Here is a 21,285-nt window from a genome sequence, read left to right as displayed (position 1 = left end):
CAGAGCCCTGTGGGAATGCAGTGTCCCTCTAATAAATCTGTCCTCCTGTGTTTCAGAGATTTCCAAGTGTTCATCTGAGGATCACACTGTCTCCATGCTTCTCCCTGTGCTGGAACTACTGGGGTTCTGTGCTGCAGTTCTGGATGGCTGGTTGGGGTGTGTTTAGTCCAAAAACATTACTGTGTTTTTTATCCTTGTGATTGGACTCTGCTGTTAGTGGTTTACTTAAAACAAAGACAGACGCTGGCTGTGGTGCTGGCTGCCCAACTGGAACTATCTGGGGTATTTCAAGTATTTCTGGGTTTTCACTGACAAGGATAAGAACATCTGTAGCTGTCTGTCCTTACTGCTGCCTGCTCCTGGCTCGGCTATTCCTCTTGGAATTCCCAGGGTGTTTGGGAATGCTGGCGTTGAGGGCATGCAGCTATGCTGGCATTGGCTGTTTCAGGCCCTGCGTCCTTGTAACATGAGGTTCTGCATTGGATGTTATCTTTAATAGAGATAAAGTTAAACATCAACGCAAAGAAAACAATCAGGGTACAGGCAGACTGCGTGTCTGTTTCATTGCAGGGTATGAGTGGCTTCGTTCTGCAGGAACTTTTCATCCATTATTCAGTGCTTCAGTATATTCTGAGGACCATTCGTTCCTCTAAGAAGTTGGTTTTGTTCCACTAAAAACGCCACAGTCAAAACTGCCCAAAGCTCTGTGGGAGATGGCAGCCGCTTCGCACTGTGCTGCTTCTCAGGATGGCTTAAATTTGGTGTGGAAGGAACTGCAGAACTTCCCTTTGAGCCCCAGTCCTGTGTGTGAGTGGCAGTTTTGTTGTATCCCCACTAGATGTGCTTAAATGTGCTTAAATCCCAGCAGGTATCAGTTGAGCTTAAAGATGAATTCTAAATCATTAAACTCATTTACGAGCATTTAGAAGGGAGTTTGGACAGGCTGAGCTGAACAGATCATAAAGGATTGCTGCTAGGGAGGTGTGGGTTGTGCCGGGGCTCAGGCTGTAATATAAGACCACATTCCTTTCCTGTGAGCTTTACTGTATGACTGCTGCCAAGTCACAAGAGTCCATAAAGGCACTTGCAAGCTGATAGACAGTTAAATCCACAGAGAGCATCTGGAGGGGAGCAGGCTGCTGGGCGGGAAGGAGCATCCTCTTCATTCAGCATGTGAAAGTCCATTGCTTGCAAGCATTTGTGTCTGGTATCTCACATCCCTGGGTTAGGGCTTGGAAACCACTGCTCTTTTCAGAATGCCCATATAGCCCACAGTGAGGTGATGAAGATCATTTATTTTGGTTGCTTTCCTATTTAAAAAATCCAACGCAGCTATTACACAGAGCAGGCAGATACCAAGCTTTGCTAATCTGGCTTGTAACACTTGTTCTTCTGTTTTCTCTCAGAGGAAGCGTTCCCTATATTTCTTTCTAGCTTCTGGCTTTTGTCACCAAAAGCACCAGAGCACAGCCAGGCCTGGGAGCACCACGTTGTGCTGCTGGGCTCTGCAGCCTGCAGGGCCAGCATGGGCAGCCCTGCTCAGCATTCCCTTTTCTTGTTTGTCCCGGCTGCTGAGGGAGGAGGAACACACAGAAGTAAGAACAGGAAGCAGTTTCTGGAATCACAAATAGCTGCTCGCGGATCTCTTTGTACGATTTCCATGTAATGACAGAGACATTCAATTTTTCTTCTCTTGCTTTCAGACTGCAATTTCAGCAACTTTGTGTTTCCTCTCCTGGGAAGATTTGAATGAAGATGTAAATGATACTTAAACCCACTGACACCACGCACAAGTCCAGAAGCGCATATTTAATAGCATTCCCTGAAGCCAGCTGAGAAGCAGCTGTGCTCCTCTATGTTCTGTACAGCTCATCTTTGTCTCCATGGCCACTCAGTGAAGTGCTGTGCTGACCTACAGCTTCAGGTGCTTGTAAGGCCTTTGCAAAGGCAGGGGAACCTTCTGGGCAGGGCTGTTCCCAGCTTGGTACAGCACAGGAGCTGGCAGCCACCCATCCGCTCAGTGCTGGGCACTTTGCAGCACGCGATCCTCGGTCTGCTGCAGGGATGGCCCTTGTGACTCCTCAGCACGTTTTTCCTGACTAACTTGAAAAGTGTTTAAACTCACTACTGATGTCCATAAGACAGCTCATTCCCCATAGCAGCTTTGCTGGGCAGCGTTTCTGCTTTGGGACCAGAATCACTTCTCAGGAAGAAGGTCCTCTTCAAGGTCGCAGCCACCTTTAGTTTGATTTCTGTGTAAAACTAGTCTAATTTTGAAGCCGAGTGGAAAGCAGTAGTAATATTTTGTCTAAGGGGACTTATGTCATAGATAAAAATAATCTCAGAAGGCTGCTTAGGCTGAGTGCTGTTCTCCTTCAGACAGAGGCCTTTGGTAAAACACCACTTTGTCTGTCTGTCTGTATCTTTCCCCCCCTCTTTTTAAATCCAGGCTTTTTCTCTTTTGGGATTCACCTCCTGGCTCGGGAAGCGTCTCTCTGTCCTCATCTTTTTTCTCATTAGTCAGTTTAAAGTGTAGTATGAGTTCTCACACATCTCAGTTTCTGATGTGCTTGTCTAAGATGAAGGTGTTTCTTTGCTTTCTTGCCATACTGCCTTCTCCTTAGCCATTGTCCTTTTTTTCTTCCTCACATCTGCAACTGTCAGTTCTTGAATTCCAGCTGCCAAAACCTCCGCTTGCAGACTGTGCCACAAATGTGCTTTGTAAACTGTGCTTATGCAACACTTTGCAGTACTGAGCCCTGTGCAGGCACACAACTGTGCCAGGGTGCTTGAGTTGAGTTGGCAATCCTTGTGCTTTTAGCAGAGAATTTCCTGCATCTGAGTGCTGAGATGTGCTTTGGGGTTTGGTGTACTTGTGTTACATGTATTTGTGCGTGCATGTAAAAATGTGTGTAGCTGGTCACAATTATTTTGGTAGAGCTATATGGATCCTCATGCATTGCATATTTAATTGCATTCACTGTTAATAGGCTCCTATCTTAATTAATACAAGGTTCTTTTAGGGAAGCAAATGAGAACAATTTCAAAAAGGTTTACTAGAGAAGAAAGATGATGAGTTCTGAAAATGATGGTGTAGTGGGTGAGAAAATGGGTGGGTTTAACAAAAGTTGGATCTGGGATGTGGCCTTTCCTTTTTAAGGATCTTTTGGGAAGTAGAGATGTAAAGGGGGCAGATTCTCATGTAGCTTCTTCGGGCATTCAGTGGGACTCACAGTTAGCTGGGTGCAGTTAGTCATGGGCAGCCAAAATCATGGCCTTCTTGAAGTCAGTATAAAACTCCTGCAGCCTTTCATGGGGCCAGGACATGGTCATGCGTTACACGTGTTGATGTGTAGTTTCCACTGAGGAAACCTCAGCCAAGAAGCTCAGCGAAGCGTGGAGTCTGAATGTAGAGTACAAATGGCAAACTTGAATTTAAGGAGGAGAGTCATGCTTCAGTGGCAGCTCATTAGAGAAAAGATAGAAGCTTCCATGCCTCACGCTCTGCATCTCCTCGTTTTCTGATTCTGTTGCTATGGCATTCATAAAATTCCAGCATTTTTTGTACAGCAAAGGGAAAGCGTGGTGCGTCACTCTGGGGTTAATAGCTCTCTGGGTGCCTGGGTCAGGTCCAGCATTTCTGACAAGCAGCCCAATGTAGGTAAGTCATTACGTAGGGCTGAGGTATTTAACCTGAGAGAGATGCAGGTTTCACCACCTCAACCTTCGCTCAGGGCAGGGTCCTGCTGCACGGAGCTGGGTGCATGGTCTGCCTGGTGCATGGCAGGAGGGAGCTGTGTGCTCCTGGGAGCCCCTCCGTCACAGTCAGTCATGGAGGAAGATACAGTGGTTCTGCAGATAGTTGCTCAGTGTTATTATTTTTGATAGGAACAGAATGTTCATTCCTCCTTTTTTTTCTTCTTCTTCTTCTTCCTTTTTTAACAAGGAAGAAGTGTTAGCTCCTTGGAAACATGCCTGCAGTAATGACTGCCTCTTCCCTGTCACTTATTGTGGCGTTGTCTGGGCAATGTGCAGGCAAAGAAGGAAAAAAAGATGAAAATAGCATCCTTCAGCTTCCGAGATGTAGTAGTGCAGGCTCCCAAGCTTTTGGTCTTTGCTAATAGCAACCATAGAATATATATAGAATGTCTTCAGCTGTGACAAGCAGTGCTTTGGTCCTTTTGTTAGGCATCCTTTGAAGCACCTTCTCTTTCTGCTAGGCTCTTTAAATAGCAACATCTGAACTATTTGTCATCAGCTAAAGGAGTTTGTGTCTGCATTTTGGGGACTGTTCTCCTATGGAAAGGGCATTGTTAGCAGTAATGAGATGAAATTCACGTTCAGACACGTAAATGGAATCTTAAAACTGGAAAAATACCATTTAGAAATAAGTAGGAGATGGGTGGGCCTTCAGTTTCATGGCTCTCTTTTATGATTCTGGTTCACTGCACTTTATGTGAACAGAACATACAGGTGGCTGTGAATTTTGGAAGGTTTGATAACCTTCTGTAGAAATAGCCCACAGTTACTGCTGTGCCCCATGAAGTTACACTGATGCTGTACCTGAAGGGCCCAAGGCACACTGATGGCATTGCAGTGACTCACAGTCTGTTGATTTAGACAGCGTGCACAACTGGCTGTAATGGGGAGCTGCTTTGAGGCAAGGCAGGGGGAGAGAAGACATTAGCAATGAAACTTCTTTCATCTGCAGTGGCTAAAGCCAAGGCAGTCAGAATGCCAGCATTAACAGATTCTTTTTTCCTGCCATGCAATCTGTTTTTTTTCTCCCCTGAAAGCTTTTTAATTGGTGCTACAGAGCATTAACTTTTGCTGATTATTATAACAGCAAAAACGACTTATGAGGGAAGTGGGAAGAACCAAGGAATGTACCTTTTGCTGATTGATTTATGGTTACAACTCAGCTGAGCGCTGTTCAGAATAAAAGAGCTGTAGTTGTGCTGAAAGGAAGGGGCAGGAGGGGAGGCTGCGTCCTGTCCTGTCCTGGTGGTTGTGGGCACATATGCCTGTGCTGCTGGAGCAGCCTTTCCAGCACAGCCCTCCTGCTCATGGGCAAGAGGCACCACTGCCTCGCTTGGGTTCACATCCCTGTCAGGAAGGAGAAAGCAGCAGCAGAAGTATCTCATGAGTGGCCAGGCTGCATCCAGTCCTTTGTGTTTGTGGTGTCCTCTGCCCCTGCTGTTGTTGTGAGACAGTGAGAGCCCTATTCATTCATGCATGCTAATTATGATAGAGACTTGCACTGATCCTTCTGAGAACAGTTGGCTCGTTTTCAACTAACTGTAAACAGGCTGCCTGAAGTCACGAAAAGAGTCTAAAAAGAACATTATTGATATTTCCTAGCTAGCTGCCAGTTAATGCAGCATCACAGGGCTGAGTGCAGATGGCAGAGCAGCCCTGCAGCTGGGCACAGTGCTGAGCTGTGGGCCATGGCTGCACTGCGGTCTGTTTGTGCAGGAGGACGGTACCACACGGCACAGCTCCCAGCAGCTGCAGGGCTGTTCTGCTGCAGTCGGTGTCTGTGGGCAGAGCTTTTTGCTTCACATCTCATACCCCAAAACAGCTGGGAGAGAGAACTGAGAGAGGTACCATATAACATGAAAAACACACTGAACAGGCAGCTAACCATCCACACGTGGTATTGAGAAAACAGGGAGAAAGTACAACAGGGCAGCAGCTTTGTGCACTGCTTTGTGGTTCGGTAGCACAGGACCAGCCCTGTAAAAGTTCTAACTGCTGTCAAACCTATGGCTCCGTGTTTAGCTTCAAGCCTACAGGTACGTGTGAGTGCTGAGCACGTGAAGGGCTGCTCTGTTCTGGCCGTGTGCAGCAGCTGTCCCAGCTCCCTCAGGTAGCGGTGCACTGAGATCTGTGGGAGAGGTGGGGATGCTCACAAGCGCACTCTTGCTTTGAATGTGGGGTGGGATGAATAAGCTTTCATTTTCCTTGGTAGATTCTCAAGGAATAACCACATTCACCACTGAGCATCTCTGCATGTGTCTTGTGCCCACCTGCCTGGCAGCGGCCATGGTAAGTGATCTGGGGGTTAGTGCACATTTGGTGGCAGCTGAGTCCAGAAACGCTTTCTGGTTTGGTGTGAATCCATTACACCAGCTGGGGACTGGTGTAGTTTGCAGGTGTTCATGGCCAGAACCAGGGCTGACCTGGTGTCCCCGTGGATGTGGCTGGGTGCTGGTCTCCCAGGTTTCATGGCTGTGTGCCGTGCTGGGGGTGCTGCACAGGTCAGAAACAGCTGTGTGCCATCTGCGAGGAGCAATGTAGGTGGGCACGTTCAGCTCGGCTCATTTGTACTGATGTTGCACTGAGAGCTGGCTGAGTATGAGGTGCGAATAATTCCATTTCAATTTCCTTCCTTTAAATTATAGTCGATTCTACTGTTATTACAGCCTTAATTTTATTGCAAGAGTCTATTTCTTTAGTGCTGTGTATGAAAGCAAGTGCTGAGGTGGCCCTTCAGGAACAGGAATTACCCTTGGAGTTGCATCATATTTAATAAGTATGTATAACAGTAATCTTGTAAAAGCTGGTTACCTCCATTATTAATAATTAGGATTTATGAGTTAAGAAATATGCTGCAACTGTGTCCTATTGGCAAATCCATACGGAAAGCTTAGAGTTCTTAGTGACAAACGGGCATTTTGGGCTATGCATTGTGTGTTCTGTCATGCAAAGGTGCTGTGCCAGCGCAGCTTTGTCTCAGCAGTGAGAATCGCATCGGGCAGCTTCAGTGTGCTTTGCTTCATTTTACTCTCGATAAAGATTCCAGTTAAACGTACTTAGAGTGGAACAGCCCCGTCTGTGCACCGCTGACCCTGGGGCTGGCAGCGCTTCCTGTGCCACACGTCCCCCCACAGCTCCCTACTGTGAGCTGCTCTGCTGGCTGCTCTGCGGCAGCGTGGCCGTAGTGCTGCACTGCAAAGCTTCTGGTGCTGCTCCTTTGGGGCTGAAATCTGGAGAAAGCGGGGCTGTGTCTTGCAGGTGGGGGCGGCGAGGGTGGGTTGTGCTCAGCGTGACGGAGCCTCTGCTGCCCGGGGCTGCTCGCAGGTTCCCGCAGCTCGCTTAGACGTGAGTGCCGGGCTCAGTGAGGCGGCACGGACGGTGCCACGTCTTGTGGCGCTGCGCCTGCAGAGCAGCCCGGGCCTGGCGCTGAGCGTCCTCGGGCGATGGGCCGTTCCCGTGCTGCACCCCCGGCAGGTGCGCTGTGCAGGGAGGGGACTCGCGGCTGCGGGGCGGCTGGCGGGCAGCGCCGGGCAGCTGAAGCGGAAAGGTGCCGCGATCGCCGCGCAGTCCCGCACGCTCCGGGGCGCCCGCCGGGCTGCTGCCGGGTGCACGTGCGGCGCTCCGCGGGAGGCTCGGGGCGGGCGCAGGGAAGAGCCGTGCCGCGGGCCGCTCCATCGGGGCCGCTCGGCGCGTTGCCGTCACCTGGCAGCCCGGGGGGACGCGTTCTCACTTCTACGGCGAGGCGAATCGCTTCGCTTTTCGCTGAAGCGCGACCTCGCTGTGCCGGAGCCGTGCGGGACGCGGGACCTGCGGGGCAGGATGCGGCCGTGCTCGGGCCCCGGCGGCGCCGCGCGGAGGTGAGGCCGCGAGCTGCGAGCGAGCCGGGGCGGCTCCTCCTCCTCCTTCTCCTCCTCCCCCCCCTTCCCCGTCCCGGCGCGGGGTTGCGGCGCTCGGAGGGCCGATCCGCGGGGCGGGACGCGGCGCTTCCGCCTCGGGGGAAGCGGCGATGGACGCGGGCGGCGGGGCGCTGGGGAAGAGGAGAGGCACCGCGCGGCCGCACGGCAAGCCCCGGCCGCAGTCCTACCAGAGCCCCGGCGGGCTGCTCGTCACCGACTTCCCGGTGGAGGACAGGTGCGCCTTCACCCTCGCGCAGCCCGCGGCCACCGTCAGCGCCGCGCCCCGGGGGGGTTCCCCGCGCCTCCCCTCCCGCGTGGGCTCCGAGCCGCCCGCCGGGCTGCTGGCGCTGCTCTCCAGCGCGTCCCTCGGCTTCGTCACCAACGGCGCTTTCCCCGCTCCCGGCGGCCCGTCGCCCCGAGGGGCTCGCGGAGAAGCCGAGCGGGGGCCGGCGGGGCCCGAGGGCATCTCCCGGGCCATGTCCCCGGAGCGAGGCGTCGCCCCCCCGGCCCCGCTCCCCGAGCAGCCCGCCGTCACGCTGAGCACCCACAGCCCCGCCGCGCTCAAGGTGGGCACGCAGCAGATCATCCCCCGCGGCCTGGCGTCCGACAGCAAGGCGACCCACAAGGGCGGCGTGGATGCCGGCCGGAGGGTGCTGAAGGCGCGCAGCATGGTGGAGAGCCCCGGCGTGCCGCTGGGTGCCGACGAGGAAACCGAAGGTGAGCCGGACAGCCCGGGCGTGCTGCGGCGCGGCCTGCGCTCCACCTCCTATCGCCGGGCCGTGGTGAGCGGCATCGACCTCGACGGCTCCGCCAACTTCAAGAAGAAAAACAGAATGTCTCAGCCCATCCTGAAGGCTGTTGTTGAAGATAAAGAGAAGTTTTCCAGCCTGGGGAGGACGAAGGTAATTGTGCTGTGTGAGGTGCGCTGGTTTGGGTGCTGCAGGTTATGCACCGGCACAACTTGTCACCTCTGTGTTTTCTGTAAGCGCTCATTTATTTCCAGTTTCCTTTCTGCTGCTTAAGTCAATTTGTAGTCACGGGTGAGTTCCACAGATGGTTTAAAGTGCTGCTTCCAAAGCCACAGCAGGTACTCTCTGAGCAGCTTGCAGTGTGTCCTGCCAGTCTGGTGCCAATGGGCTGTCCCAGCCCGAGGTTCAGTGTTGCAGTTCATCGATGCTTCAGAACCTGCATCCAGACAGCAGTAAACAGGAAAAAAGAGGCCCACTGGATTTGTTGGGTTCTGATTGAGGGAGTAAATAGGCTGACAGAAAAACAGACTTCCACCCTGCTCAGAAACATTGCTTTAAAAGCATTGGAAAATAGCAGAGCATGACTTCAAGTGGAGCAGAGTACCCAGCCTTACTGCTTGGTGAGCCCCAGGAACGGTGCATTTCTGTAGAATGTTAATGCATGAAAATATATTATTAAGCCTTATTGAAAATGGTTCTTAAATGCTATGCTGTTCTGGTCTAGTTTGCTTTTTAATACCCTTTGCTACTTTTTTTTAACATAGTGATAGAGGTGATAGATTTCTGCAGTGCTGTGGAATCGTGAGCAGATCCGTGCAGAGGGCTGGTTTGGAGCTGCTGAAGTGCTTAGCAGCTTTGTGACAGTCCTTGCTAAATTAAAGATGACGGTTCTGGAGGCTTCTGTGAAGGTGTGAGCTGCGGTGAAGCAGTGATAGATGAGAGCTGCTCCTGCAAGAGGGGCTGGCTGGAGCTGCTCAGCAGTGCTTTGAGCCGGAGCAGCAGGGAGCGGAGTTTGGGGCGGGATGCTGGGACTTCTCTGGCTTCACACTCAGACTTCTTGCCAGTAGCACTTTGCTATCAGAGCTGCCTTCCTGGGCCGTACAGCACCACAGCAGCCGTTCTGTTTTGGAGCTTTGTTTTGGTTCTCCACATTTTTGTTTATGAAACTCTTTGCAGAGTGTGAAGAGCTCCGTGCGGCTCAGACCGAGCCTTGTGTCTCCTGGGGAAGCCCTGAGACTCTGAGCTGAGTTACGAGCTCCCGAAGCTCTCTTGGTGCTGATGCACGTAATGCTTTGAACGTGTGAGAAAAATACAACATTTGGGCAAATGTATGTAAACAGTGTGTGAGAGTAGGAAAGTCCAGAGCAGCCTTTTGCTTTCTGCAATGAAACAACTGTATTCATGAACAGAAGAGGCTTCTGGAGCAGGTCCTGCTAAGTCAGTGCTTAAGTATGGAGTGAAGTTCTTGTTACTGGTGGTTATTTTCCTTTCTTTTAATGTGTTTGTGTCTCTTTCCTATTAAAATTGTTAGAAGAAAACGCTGAGAGGACAAGGGACGTTTGATGGGGAAGGTAAGCCTTTTCCTGTACGTTAAGAGGTGCTTAATGACAAATGAAATGAACTTAAACATCATTTTGCACAGTTCCTTGTTACTTGATTACACCACATGCCTTCTTTGTCGGTAACTGCACTGTAATATGGAACTGTAGTTGTGGCACTAGCCGTACTTTAACAGTTATTTTAATGAATGTGGGATGATAGGTTACAAATGCCTTCTGTTTGGAGAATTTCTTCTCACCTTAAGCTCCTGTTCCCCTTAAAAGATGAACTGGTTGATGTGTGTCAGCCCTAGCAGACCTGCAGAGGAGGTGCAGGTGAGGCAGACACAGCTCCTGGGGGTCAGCCTCAGGGTCAGCACCTGCAACAAATGCCTGGATTATTATTCTGAAAGCTCAAGGCTATGCAGCTTTCCCCCCCTTTTCACAGTGAGCAGAATGCTGCTTCCACTGCTGTGAATCCCTTGACTTTGTAAATCCTTTACTTTCTTTTCTACCTGGGCTTCAAATTTCAGTGTCAGAGAAATCCTGCCTGTGTGTCTGCCCTCTCGTGTTACTCATTAGCTCAGAGCTTTGCTGCTTTTCCCAGTACTCAACAAAGAACTTTTTGCCTGGCAGCAAATCTGTGGCTGTCACAGTGGAACTGCTGTCACACAACGGCTGCTGTTTCCCTTGGCCCTGCTTAATGCTTCCTGAGGACATCTCAGCTGCTGCCTTACCTTCCCTTTCCTCTTTATTCTGTCTTCCAAACTTTATGCTGTGTCCTGTTTGCATCTCTCTGTCTGTTTCTTGTTTTCATCTTTTCATGCATTGTCTTCTAATTACTTCCCTAGATGCTGCGGTGCCTCTCAGAATGCAGTTATTGTAAGGGATTTCCTGTCTTCAGGGTATACAGATTACATAGATGCATTCCAAGGAGCGGGCACAGAAGTTTGAGCCCAGTGTGGTGCCCAGCTGAGGGGCAGAGCGGACCCCGTGGGGTGGGAGCTGATTGCTACAGGTGCCCCCCAGCCTGCAGGGCTGCTGCATGCCGTCCAATTTGAAATCCATAGGCTTTATTCTTAGTCAGGCACCCTTTGAAGTTTCTGTTTGGAATAGTTCTGCCTTGAGATCTCTGAAGCCTGGGTCATTCCTTTCTCTTAGTGAGGTGGGAAGGTGTTATTTAAAGCTGATGGAGTAGAAGTGGGAATGGGTGTTGGATGTACAGCAGCCTTTCTGATGAAAATAGTTAGACCTCCAGATCGGCGACTGCTCTGCTGACAGCTCGTTCTGTTTTTTAATTGCTGGCTAATTATGAAACGTCATACAGCAAAGGGAGGGCAGAAAAATTGTTTTCTGTTTTTTTCTTGACAAAGGACACATCTGTTCTTTAATGCAGTCAGTGTGGATCTTTTTTGGTAGCGTTACAGCGATCCATTGTTACTGTACTGCTCCATTGTCCATCTGAAGTAAGATGCAATCTTTGTCTGGTGGAGTTTGTGAACAGCACGTTGACGTTTTCATTTCTTTCATTGTTTAAGTCTGGCTTATTTTTTATGAAAAGCACTAAATAAGTTCATGTAATTAATGGCATATTGTTACTGTTTTATAGAAAATGCTGTATTGTATCAGAACTACAAAGAAAAAGCTCTGGACATCGATTCTGATGAGGAGTCGGAGCCCCGAGAGCAGAAATCAGATGACAAGATTGTTTTTCCCTATAAGCCCCTGAGATCAACATGGAGTCAGCTATCAGTTGTGAGTATTTAATCACTGAAAAGCCAGACAAAGGCTATCTGAGCCGCTCAGACCGCACTGAAGCAAATCTACTTGCTGCGGAGTCTTCAGCTGAGCTTTATCATCATCTTCCTTTCCCTTCCACAATATATATTGAGTTTCTGTGAGTACTTCTATCAACAAGTCCAGGTTACCAGTCCAGGTTGTGGTTGTGCAGATTTAGATTTTATTTGGGTCTCGTGTAAGGTAACTCCATGAGCTTAGAAAAGCACAAGTCGTGTTCTCTCAGTCAGTATTAGTAGGCTTAGACTCACAGTCCTGCCAGAATCGTTTTCTGTGGTGCCACCTCTCTCTGTCATCTGCTGGCATAATTGTGCATAGGTTCACGTGGGTATAGGATCTGATCTGAAATGGCCAAGAAACAAATTTCAGTGTAGTTTAAAATGAAATTAAACAGAACTTTGAAATGCAGAGGACTTTGGAATTCATCACCTTACACTTTAAGATGCGTTTCACTTTAAATCCGTGCTGGACCAAAGAACCCTGCTGATAAGCTGGAAAGTCAGCAATGCCTGTAGCTGTCCTAGTGTGCATAATTCCGAGTCCAAGGGGAGAACAAAACACTGGGGTTTCTGTTGTTACTTTCACCTTTTGATTTTTCTGTGACTTCTGGGGGTTATCCATAAAATTCAGAGCCACGTCTCTTTTTTTTAACTTTTAGAACCTCATCTTTATATATGACATAGGGAAAGATTATTATCGTACCACACCATGATGGAGAACGTTTGACCATTGGGCCCACTAGCTGTGTTTACCCTGATAACCACTATTGCTGAGTAAGGTTTTCTTCTTAGAAGGGCTGTCCAATAGGCGACCTTGTGGTTCAAGGTATTGAAATATGAACACCTCTCTGAGTCGTTAATTATAAAGAAGCCAAGACAAGGTGGTTTTAAAAAGATCTTTGAATTTGCTTTCAACAGATTGAGTACTTAAAATGTAGTTCATTTTGCTTAATGCTGCAAAAACATTGTTTCTAATGAGGACAAATTGGTTTTCTTTTGCCTTCTAGGCAAACTAGCAGTTAAGTGCTCAACAGCTGAGGTATTTCAGAAGGAATGATACTCAGTAATGATGATTGCAAAAAGGCTAATTTGCCTTGAGACCAAAGTAGAATTGTCTCAGTAAGAACCAGTGGTGTGTTGTGCTTACAGTTACATAAACCAGACTTGTTCTTCACCATTTCTAACACGGCAAACTTGTTCCCTGCCTGCACTTGATTTACAAGGCTTGAAGTGGGAGGTAAATGGGAAGAGGTTCTCTGTGAAAATCAAGGGTGGGAACCTGTGAGTCTCCCAGTGTCTCTGTTTACAACTCTCTGGAAAAAGCATGTGCTGTCGTTTAGTATTAAAAAGAGCAAGTGCTGAACTGCAGCAGGAAGTCAGCTGGGAAACACTGAAGCATTGGATTTCAACATGCATTAGGAAAGGAGGGCTGTAGGAGGTGTCTGGCCCTTGTTAGCTGTGACTGTGCTGGGAGAGGAAAGACCACAGAGCAAATCTGTCATCCCTGTAGGGTGTCTCTGGCCGTGCAGCCCTGACAGCTGATGCTGGTCTGCTCTTGGAGGTGAAACCTTTGTGTATTCTGTTGTTAAAGCCTTTAGACTGTAATAAAAAGGTGCTTCTGTATTCTTGCAGCATTTACACATGTAGAAGTAAGAGACTTTTCAAAGAGCTTTTGAAGTCCCCGAAGTGGGATGGTATTTAATTCAGCTCCTTTCGAACTCCTTCCCTGGGCTCTCTTGCTCTTCAGGTTCCCGAGGCACTTTGAGCCAGCTTGTCTACTCCCTGTTTTCTGCAGCCTTCCTCTGTGGATTTAAAGTTTTAATTTGAAGAGGGTAAACAATTTTTCTAAAATATATTCCAAAAGCATCTTTAAACATTTTTTTTAAGAACTCACAGCAGTCGTATGCAGTGCTACTACCTGGCGTGTCCTGTGGAAGGTAGGACTGCCAACAGACACAGCGGTCAGCTGTGCTGGATGATACCAACGTGGTGCTGGGTGTGCAAGGAGCTGCAGGATCCATCGTGAACTTCCATGGCTGCCTCTTCCCTCTGGTGTCAAGCAGCAGCTGCCTGCCTCAGGGCTGATCTCTGTGTTAGCTCCCCTTTCAGAATCAGAAGGCTTCTGTTCATTTTGGTTTATGGTGTAGCCATCATTTCTCAAAGAAATATTTCATGTGGGTTTTTTCCCTTGTGTAGCTGTTTCTTTAGAGGAGCATCCTGTACCTAAGTGCGGGATTAACCTCTCCTTCTCCTCCATTCCTCCTTCTGTCTGGTGGGCTCAGTCACAGCTGAGCTGTGGGCAGGAAGCTCTGCAGCCCCTGGGGGGCACAGCAGTGCTGACAGTATGGCATCCCTTGTAGCTTTCTTGGTACTCTCTTCTTAGCCTGTATTGAGTCCTTGTGGATGGCATAGCACCACAAATGTGGGTTTTAGAGTCTTTAAGCTAAAACATTTTGGGCACCTCAAAAAGAAGAACAGTATTTTTTTCACAGAGCATGACAAAATTGATCTCCATATTTGCACCTCTTTCTTGGAAGAGGATGGAATGGAAGCTTTGCCATTGATTAATTAGGAGATTGAACCATTTGCTTCTACAGCTGATTCAGATGTGCTCTTTGCTATGTGCAAACCCATGTTTGCCAAAACAACAATCACAAAACACAGCTTATGTTTCTGGAACGTGAGGTTAGCATTGCTGCATTGTCCTTGCTGGAAATTTACAGTTGCTCTATTAACAGGAAGCATGGTAATCTCTTGGATATCTTCATAGGTATTTCCTGTGTCAGCATATTTTTAGAAAAGCCCTCCGTGATATCCAAAAAACAGTCGTTTTATTTCCTAGCGAGCACTCCTAAGCTTGCTGGTTGTTGATGGAGAGGTATGTCAGTAGGAAGTCAGCTAACTGGTTCTTACGTGGTGCTTGAACTGTACGCTTATGGTGATGTGTTCAGAAGAGCAGTTACTCAAATACACAAATGGAGTATTTCTATTTTCTTTGTCATATGAAATGCCAAGCAATCTGCTACAAATGAAGTACCATTACTGTGCTGCCATCCCCACTGGGGAGCCTGCTGCCTACCTTTGTGGGGGCTGCTGTGCAGGAGAGCAAGTGGAGAAGAACAAGCTGCTGCTGATGGTCCATTAGGAGCTTTTGGAGAAACCTGGAGGAAAGTGTGAGGATGGAGGTGCACCAGTTGAGTGTCTCAGGAGCAGTTGAGGTCCTGTCCAAATGCAGCTGCTGCATGGGGTCCTCCAGGATGTGCACAGAGCCAGCTCCTCCTTGTGCTGCAGCCTCCTGGGTTGGTCAGTGGTCTCCTGGCACGTGGTTCACACTGGGAAAGAATCAACTTGAGAAGCGTGGTGTGGGTTTGGTAGTGGAGTGTGTGACTCCCAGCTGTGCAATTGCAATGGGGCCAGCTCTGCATGGCTGGTCTGGCTGTAGGACACGGAGGGAGGAGAAATACGACTCACTAAAGAAGTTAGACATCATAGGGCTGGGGCTGGTAGCATCACAAGACACTTACTCAGGACTTTGCAGGTATTTTTAAGGAAAAGATTCCTCCAGAAGAAATTTTGACCAACCGGAACCTGTCTAAAAAGACCTTAAGGTGTGTTTCACAAATGAAGATACTAATGTGTTTCAGGCCAGTGCAGAAAATGCACCTTGTGATGTTAGGTGTCGTGACTGACACACGTACTGGAGAGGGGAGAAGAGTTCTCGTGCCTGCGCAGTTGTGCTGGAGGCCTTCCATGGGAGAGCTGTGCTGGTTTTTAATTACTTCGTATTCTTTGGAGCTATCAAATGTTACACATTATCTTTATATGTTTATTTCTGAAGGCTCATGGTTGCATTTCTCCAGTAGAATTAAGTACTTGTGAATCTTAATGCAGTACTTACATTGTTTCTTCACAGTGTTTGAAAAGCTCTGCATATTTGATTTGTGTTGTCTTCAAACCACGTTTTTCTACAAAATGTGTTAATGAATTAATTGTTATGGTGGTTTTTTTTAGGTGAAAAAGAATGGATTGTCAGAAACGATCAGCCAGGAAGAAAGAAAGAGACAAGAGGTACTCTTTTAAAGGAAAATGTTCTTTTATGTTGGTAACTCGGGTGCACTGCATGTCTGGTTTAATGCTCTGTGTTGGTTCTGAAGGAGAGGAGCCCAGCACTGCTCCCTGCCCTGGGGGATGCCTGCTCTCTCCGTGGATCAGAGCTGTGCTGCATGCAGTGTGCTCCGTGCAGCAGGGCACCTGCTTGGTGCTGCTCATTGGGAGCAACATATGCGTAACATTAACCTTATGTTCACAGAGGTGGGAGGCAGCACACAGGGCAACTTCTTGCGTTGCCCTTCAGCTGCATCTCACCCTGTGAACCGTTTTGAACGGGAGCTTTTGCCTCAGCATTCCTGAAATATTATTTACTGAGATAGTGTGGGAGCATCCATCCATGCTGTCAGCAGCACAGGAAGCAGCAGCAGTCACTGATGCAGTTCTCTTTTCTCTCTGTCCCTTTCTGTCTCTGTCCCTCTGCCTCTCTCCATTTTTGCTCTTTTTGTTCTCTTTATCTGCTTTCCCCTCTCTCCTTGCTTACAGGGGCTATGTCAAAAAGAATGAAAGGTGTTGAAAGGAATAGCCTGACCTAGCCAGCTATTATATCCCTGCAGTTCTTGAGGTATGTCCTACAAGAGAAAGTAAAAAAACAAACAAGTGTTCTGTCTTGGTTTGGTTTGGTTTGGTTTGGGGTGTTTTTTTTTTTGTTGCTGTTTTGTTCTTGAAATAGCAGCACTGCAGAATTACCTGCTGTGGTCATTTGCTCCAAAACCTTCATTTCGCTTCAGGACACACGTTGGTGAGCAGAGCAGGGTGAGATCTGCGTGGGGCTTCCCTCATTGCACACAGGTGTGTGCAGCAAGCCTCACACCCTGCTTCAGCACTGACCTGCAGCTGTGGTGTTCATGTACAGACACAGAACTGTCTTCCATGGCATCCACGTGATGCAGACCGTGGGGCTTTTGTTTGTCTTTAATTATCCTGCATTTCCTTGTCTAACTTCTTTTGCTTTTTTGAGATAGACTATGAGCAGTTGAGGTTCTGCATTCCGCTCTTCTGTCCCCTCCTGCTCAGAAGCTCTGAGTCACGGGGCCTTTATTTTGGTCCTCGTGTCCTCCAGGAGCCTGTGGTCTGTATGTCCTGGAGCCATGTTTGCATCCCCTCAAAGATAACACATTCTTCGGCTGTCTTTTAAATACGGAGTCTTAAAATGTTACCAAAATAGTTTCAGCTTGAGGGTTTTTATTTGAATATTGGAGACCTGTCTTTTCAGAGTGAAACTAAGGAATATTTATGATGCAGTTGTACTGTCAGGTCATGTTATTTCTTTAAAATTACCTTTACTGATTATTTTATTATTTCTTCAGTTTGCTTTTTAGAGTTATATTATTTTTGCCCCCATAATACATTGTCACTGCAAAGAAACGTGGTTTTTTTGGCTTGAGAGAGTGAAGACTGGAAATGTAATGGTGGGCGAAGGCTCCCATGCCCTTCTCAGGCTCCTTTCTGCCCACAGTCAGCCCTGGGAGTTGGTCCATGTGCTGCCAGAGTGGCTGTACACCTGTGTTCTGGGTGCTGAGGCGAGTGCGCTTGGTGGGCAATTTCACATTATTGTAAGCATCACCTTTGCATATATTCTTGCACAGCAGTGTTTGCTCTCATGAATAACATAGGGTGCTGTAGCTGTTACCCCTCTGCTGCTGCATCCCTGCCTGCATTCCAGAAGATGTTGAGGTAGGCAGGAGGATGGAGTGATGCTGCTGAGCAGTGTTGGCTGGGCTTCCTTCTTTGTGTGGGCAGTGTCCCTGTAGGTTTTCTGTGAAGCCAATGAATTTTAAAGGTTTGAGTCCAACCTGATCAACCTTTAAGGGCTTGAGGTAAAACTGCTGCTTCTTCTGAAGAAGACTTTTTAGAAGGGTAGGGAATGTTTTGAAGGTACAGTGTGGAGCATTGAATTTCAGCTTATCCAGGAGAAACTGTATTTGATCAGAAGCCTATCTCAATAAGCAGAAGGATTCTCTGGACTTAAACTGTAACAAACTCTTAAGAGAGAATGTCCCCAGAGGAATTTCTTAATTTTGTTCTTACCCAGCAATGTTTGTCTCAGCTGCAGGCTGGGATTATTTAGCAAGGCTGCCTTCAGCATGCCTGCAGTCTTTCTTGCTTTTATATCTGATTATGGAAGAGCAGAGCCTCTCTAGAGCATCAGACCACCTAAGTGAGCACCTTCTGTAGACTGTCACTCATAGACCTTTCTCTTTCTCTCCTTCTTTCTCTCCCCTCTTTCACTCCCTTTCTCTCCCTCTTTGTCTTTATGGAGCTGTGGTCATCGTCCTTTCTAAATACTCGAGTCTGAGGTGCTGCATTTCAAGTTAGGCTCTCCCCTGTCATTTAAGGGTGTTTGGAGAAGTTAATTGCAAATAACTAATGAAGTGGTATACGCAAGTGTGAACACCAGTTATAACACAAATTTGTGTTAGCTCTGCTGATAGCATTATCCCATGCTAACTTTATATGGGGGGCCACACTGGTGACAAATGCCATTTGGTGGAGCTTGTGACAGAAGTGTTCTTGGAAATGTTTTCGTATTTTTCCACAATATGTATATGTATAAAAACAGTAGTAGACTAACAGCCAGCAAAGCCTGGAGGAGTAAAAGATGTCTAAAAGCTGAATAGGTTTCCCTGTCAGAGATGGACGTGTCCTGTGGAATGAGGATTTCAGAGTCCAAGAGTCCACTGGAGGTTTGCTGTGGGTACAGCCGGCAGGGGGAGGAGACGTGGTTGTGTCCTCTGGGCAGTGGGATGGCAGCACAGAGCCGGCTGGCTGTGGGAGGCAGCGGGCACTGGAGGCTGCTGTGTGGTCCCAGTGCCTGGGATCTGGTAGCTGATGGCAGCAAGGATGGGCTGCTGTGTTCCTGCCTGCTCAGCCCTGCGCTTGGCCCTGCTGCAGGCATCATCTCCTAAGTGGGAGTTTTGAAAGTGGCCAAGGTACCAATGTTGGCACATGTCTAAGTCCTGCATTCTGCAAGTGGCTTTGCTTTCTGCAGATTCTTGGTAATCAGAGTTGTTAGCCGAGAATGCTTCTAAGCAAATAACTTATCAGTTTCTCTTCAAAGAAGGCAGCAGCTGAGTCTGGCTGCTGAACAGTTGTTACTGATTGTACGATTCCGGTCAGGCCACAGAAGCATGCACGTGTTGTTAAATTACAAACAGAAAAGCCTCTTCTGAGTCTGAACAGGGTGTGATCACCACTGGTGTGAAGTTTAGAAGTCTTAATATGGCTTTTTGTCCCAGTGTGAGATCACTGATTTCCAAGGGTTAATGGCATGGAGCTCGTGGCAATGAAAACTTGTGTTTTTAGCTCGCATCCAATACCTTCTCTTTGCTTCCCTCCACAAACAGAAGGGATCCAGCCTCCTCAGTGGTAACCCTTCTCTTTCACCCCTCCACCTTGCAGGCCATATTTGAAGTGATATCTTCTGAGCATTCGTACTTGCTGAGCTTGGAGATTCTGATCCGGATGTTTAAAAACTCCCGAGAGCTGAGCCTCACCATGACCAAAACGGAGAGCCACCACCTTTTCTCCAATATTACAGACGTTTATGAAGCAAGTAAAAAGTAAGTGTACAAATGCAAAAACTGTTTTAGGGTTGTAGCTGAGGGTGACTGCCTATAATCAAAATGTCTTTCAAGTAAGAAATGAAACGTAGCATACAAAATAGCGTCTTCACTGTCAGCACAAAAGGGAGCAACAGCCACCAGGGTGAAGCTTTTGTGGAAGGTTTAGGCCTGGGATGTAAGGATGTGCAGTCAGATGTTGCACTTGTTGTAAAGCAGTAATTGAATTAGAATGGACTTTGGTTCTCTCTGCACTGGTATGTCTGTAGTCTGCAGTGCTAAGGATTTGCCTTAGCATAATACAGGAGCTGCAGTTTGGATTTTACCAGCCACAGATTTCTGCCTATGTAATACAACCAGGGCTCTGTTGATTTGGATTGTATTTTCCTGCTGTACCTGGCAGGCAGCTCATTGTGTAGGAGAGCTTTGGTCAGTACTGTTTGTGATATGTGGTAGCATTCGCAGGCTGTGCCTTACCTACCCCTCTTGTCCCGAGAGGCAGCTTGCCCTTGTTTGGAAAAACCAAATCTTTTCTTGCTGGAATTGTCTGTTCTTAAAGTTGAACACTTGTTTACTTTTCTGACTGTATCAGTTCAGCGAGGAGAGCTTGCAGGCAGGCTGAACAAGAGATGAATAAGCATGGTTCATTTCTGAATGGTTCCTAAGCTGGATCTTGAAACATTGAGCAGCCATACTTAGTTCTGCAGTCTATCAAATTAAACTTAGCTTGCCCCTATTAAACTGTTCAGAGTTAAGCAGGAGTTTAATACTTGCCCTTAGGAGCTGACTCTTGCCAGCTTTGTCCTAGATGAGTTGAATCTGTTTACTTTCTGCTTGGTACTCAATGTGCAGCACGCTGTGCGGCTCTGCTATCTGCTATGTAAACAGCAGAGGCAAGGGGAGCAGCGCTGAGCATCCACAGCACCTGGCAGCAGAGGCTGCTCAGATCTGCTCTGCTTTTTTCTTTCCTTTTTTGAGTTCATTTTTAAATTTCCTCCCTACAAAGTCAGCAATGAAAGGATGGATGCAGCACACACACAGCCAGACAGGAGGAAGTGCTGGCAGGTCTTCTGAGGTGCAAATACTTTCAGGCCTGTTTTATTATTGTTGATAATTACTGTCACTTAATATTGCCTCTGCATGTACATGTGCACTCACAGTGTGTTCCAGAGTTAGGAATATGTCAAATTCTTCTTCAGAAATTTGTTTTGTGAGGTTTTGCTTCATGGTAACCTGTTTGCTGCCTGAGTGTGATTGATAGCAGCACCAGGCGTTCAATTGCTATTGCCCATGTAACTGAAAAAGAAATGTGTCTGCTGCTTTTCTGGCACCTTATTTGCAGTCTGAACTGAAGCTGAAGGATAAGGTGCTGTTTGATCTCCTGCACTGTCGGTGCCCCTGCTTTCCTTGTGGAACACAGAATATCTGCCTCATTTCTGAGGTGGGCAGTGGGTGGGAGGGGGCTCTGCCAGGCAGGGGTATTTCTGGATTCAGCCTTGTCACAACCCACCTTTCTTTTAGTCCCCTTCCTTTTTGTCCCCTTGGCGTCCTAGCAGGAATCGTGTTTTCCTGAATTCCTTTCTACCAGGCCTGTTTGTCTTTGTAGAACTTCTCAAGTTCCATGTCCTAAGCCCTGGTGACAGCCTTTCTTGGCTCCCATTTCTCCAAAGCCACGCATGCTGTGGAATGTTAAATGGGTTGTGCAGAGATTTGAATTCATGTCTTCTGAAGTATATGCAGTAATAGGATTTTATTCCATGGAGCATGTATGTTAGAGGGTCTCATGTCAAGTGAAAAGCTCTGGTAGGAGCCATGTGATTGGCATACGTTAGAACTTAACTCAGTTATATTCCAGCATCTCCCTGTTGCTTTTTGCT

The 21,285-nt window shown here is 47.9% G+C and overlaps 1 protein-coding gene across 8 annotated transcripts in view; it reads left to right on the top strand.

The window, feature by feature from the left end:
* ARHGEF26 (Rho guanine nucleotide exchange factor 26) overlaps positions 1 to 21,285 on the top strand; it is a 99,156-nt gene that overhangs the window by 55,356 nt on the left and 22,515 nt on the right. For all 8 annotated transcript variants that reach the window (XM_072344950.1, XM_072344948.1, XM_072344949.1 and 5 more), the window contains 5 exons: positions 57 to 8,557; positions 9,936 to 9,975; positions 11,552 to 11,697; positions 15,750 to 15,806; positions 19,248 to 19,408. In XM_072344950.1, the coding sequence (XP_072201051.1) occupies positions 7,766 to 8,557; positions 9,936 to 9,975; positions 11,552 to 11,697; positions 15,750 to 15,806; positions 19,248 to 19,408 (1,196 nt within the window). In that variant the 5' untranslated portion in view covers positions 57 to 7,765. The remainder of the gene's footprint in view (positions 1 to 56; positions 8,558 to 9,935; positions 9,976 to 11,551; positions 11,698 to 15,749; positions 15,807 to 19,247; positions 19,409 to 21,285) is intronic.

The sequence above is a fragment of the Excalfactoria chinensis genome, chromosome 9 (genome assembly GCF_039878825.1).
Source record: "Excalfactoria chinensis isolate bCotChi1 chromosome 9, bCotChi1.hap2, whole genome shotgun sequence".
Classification (NCBI taxonomy): Eukaryota; Metazoa; Chordata; class Aves; order Galliformes; family Phasianidae; genus Excalfactoria; species Excalfactoria chinensis.
This window is presented reverse-complemented; position numbering and strand designations above follow the sequence as displayed.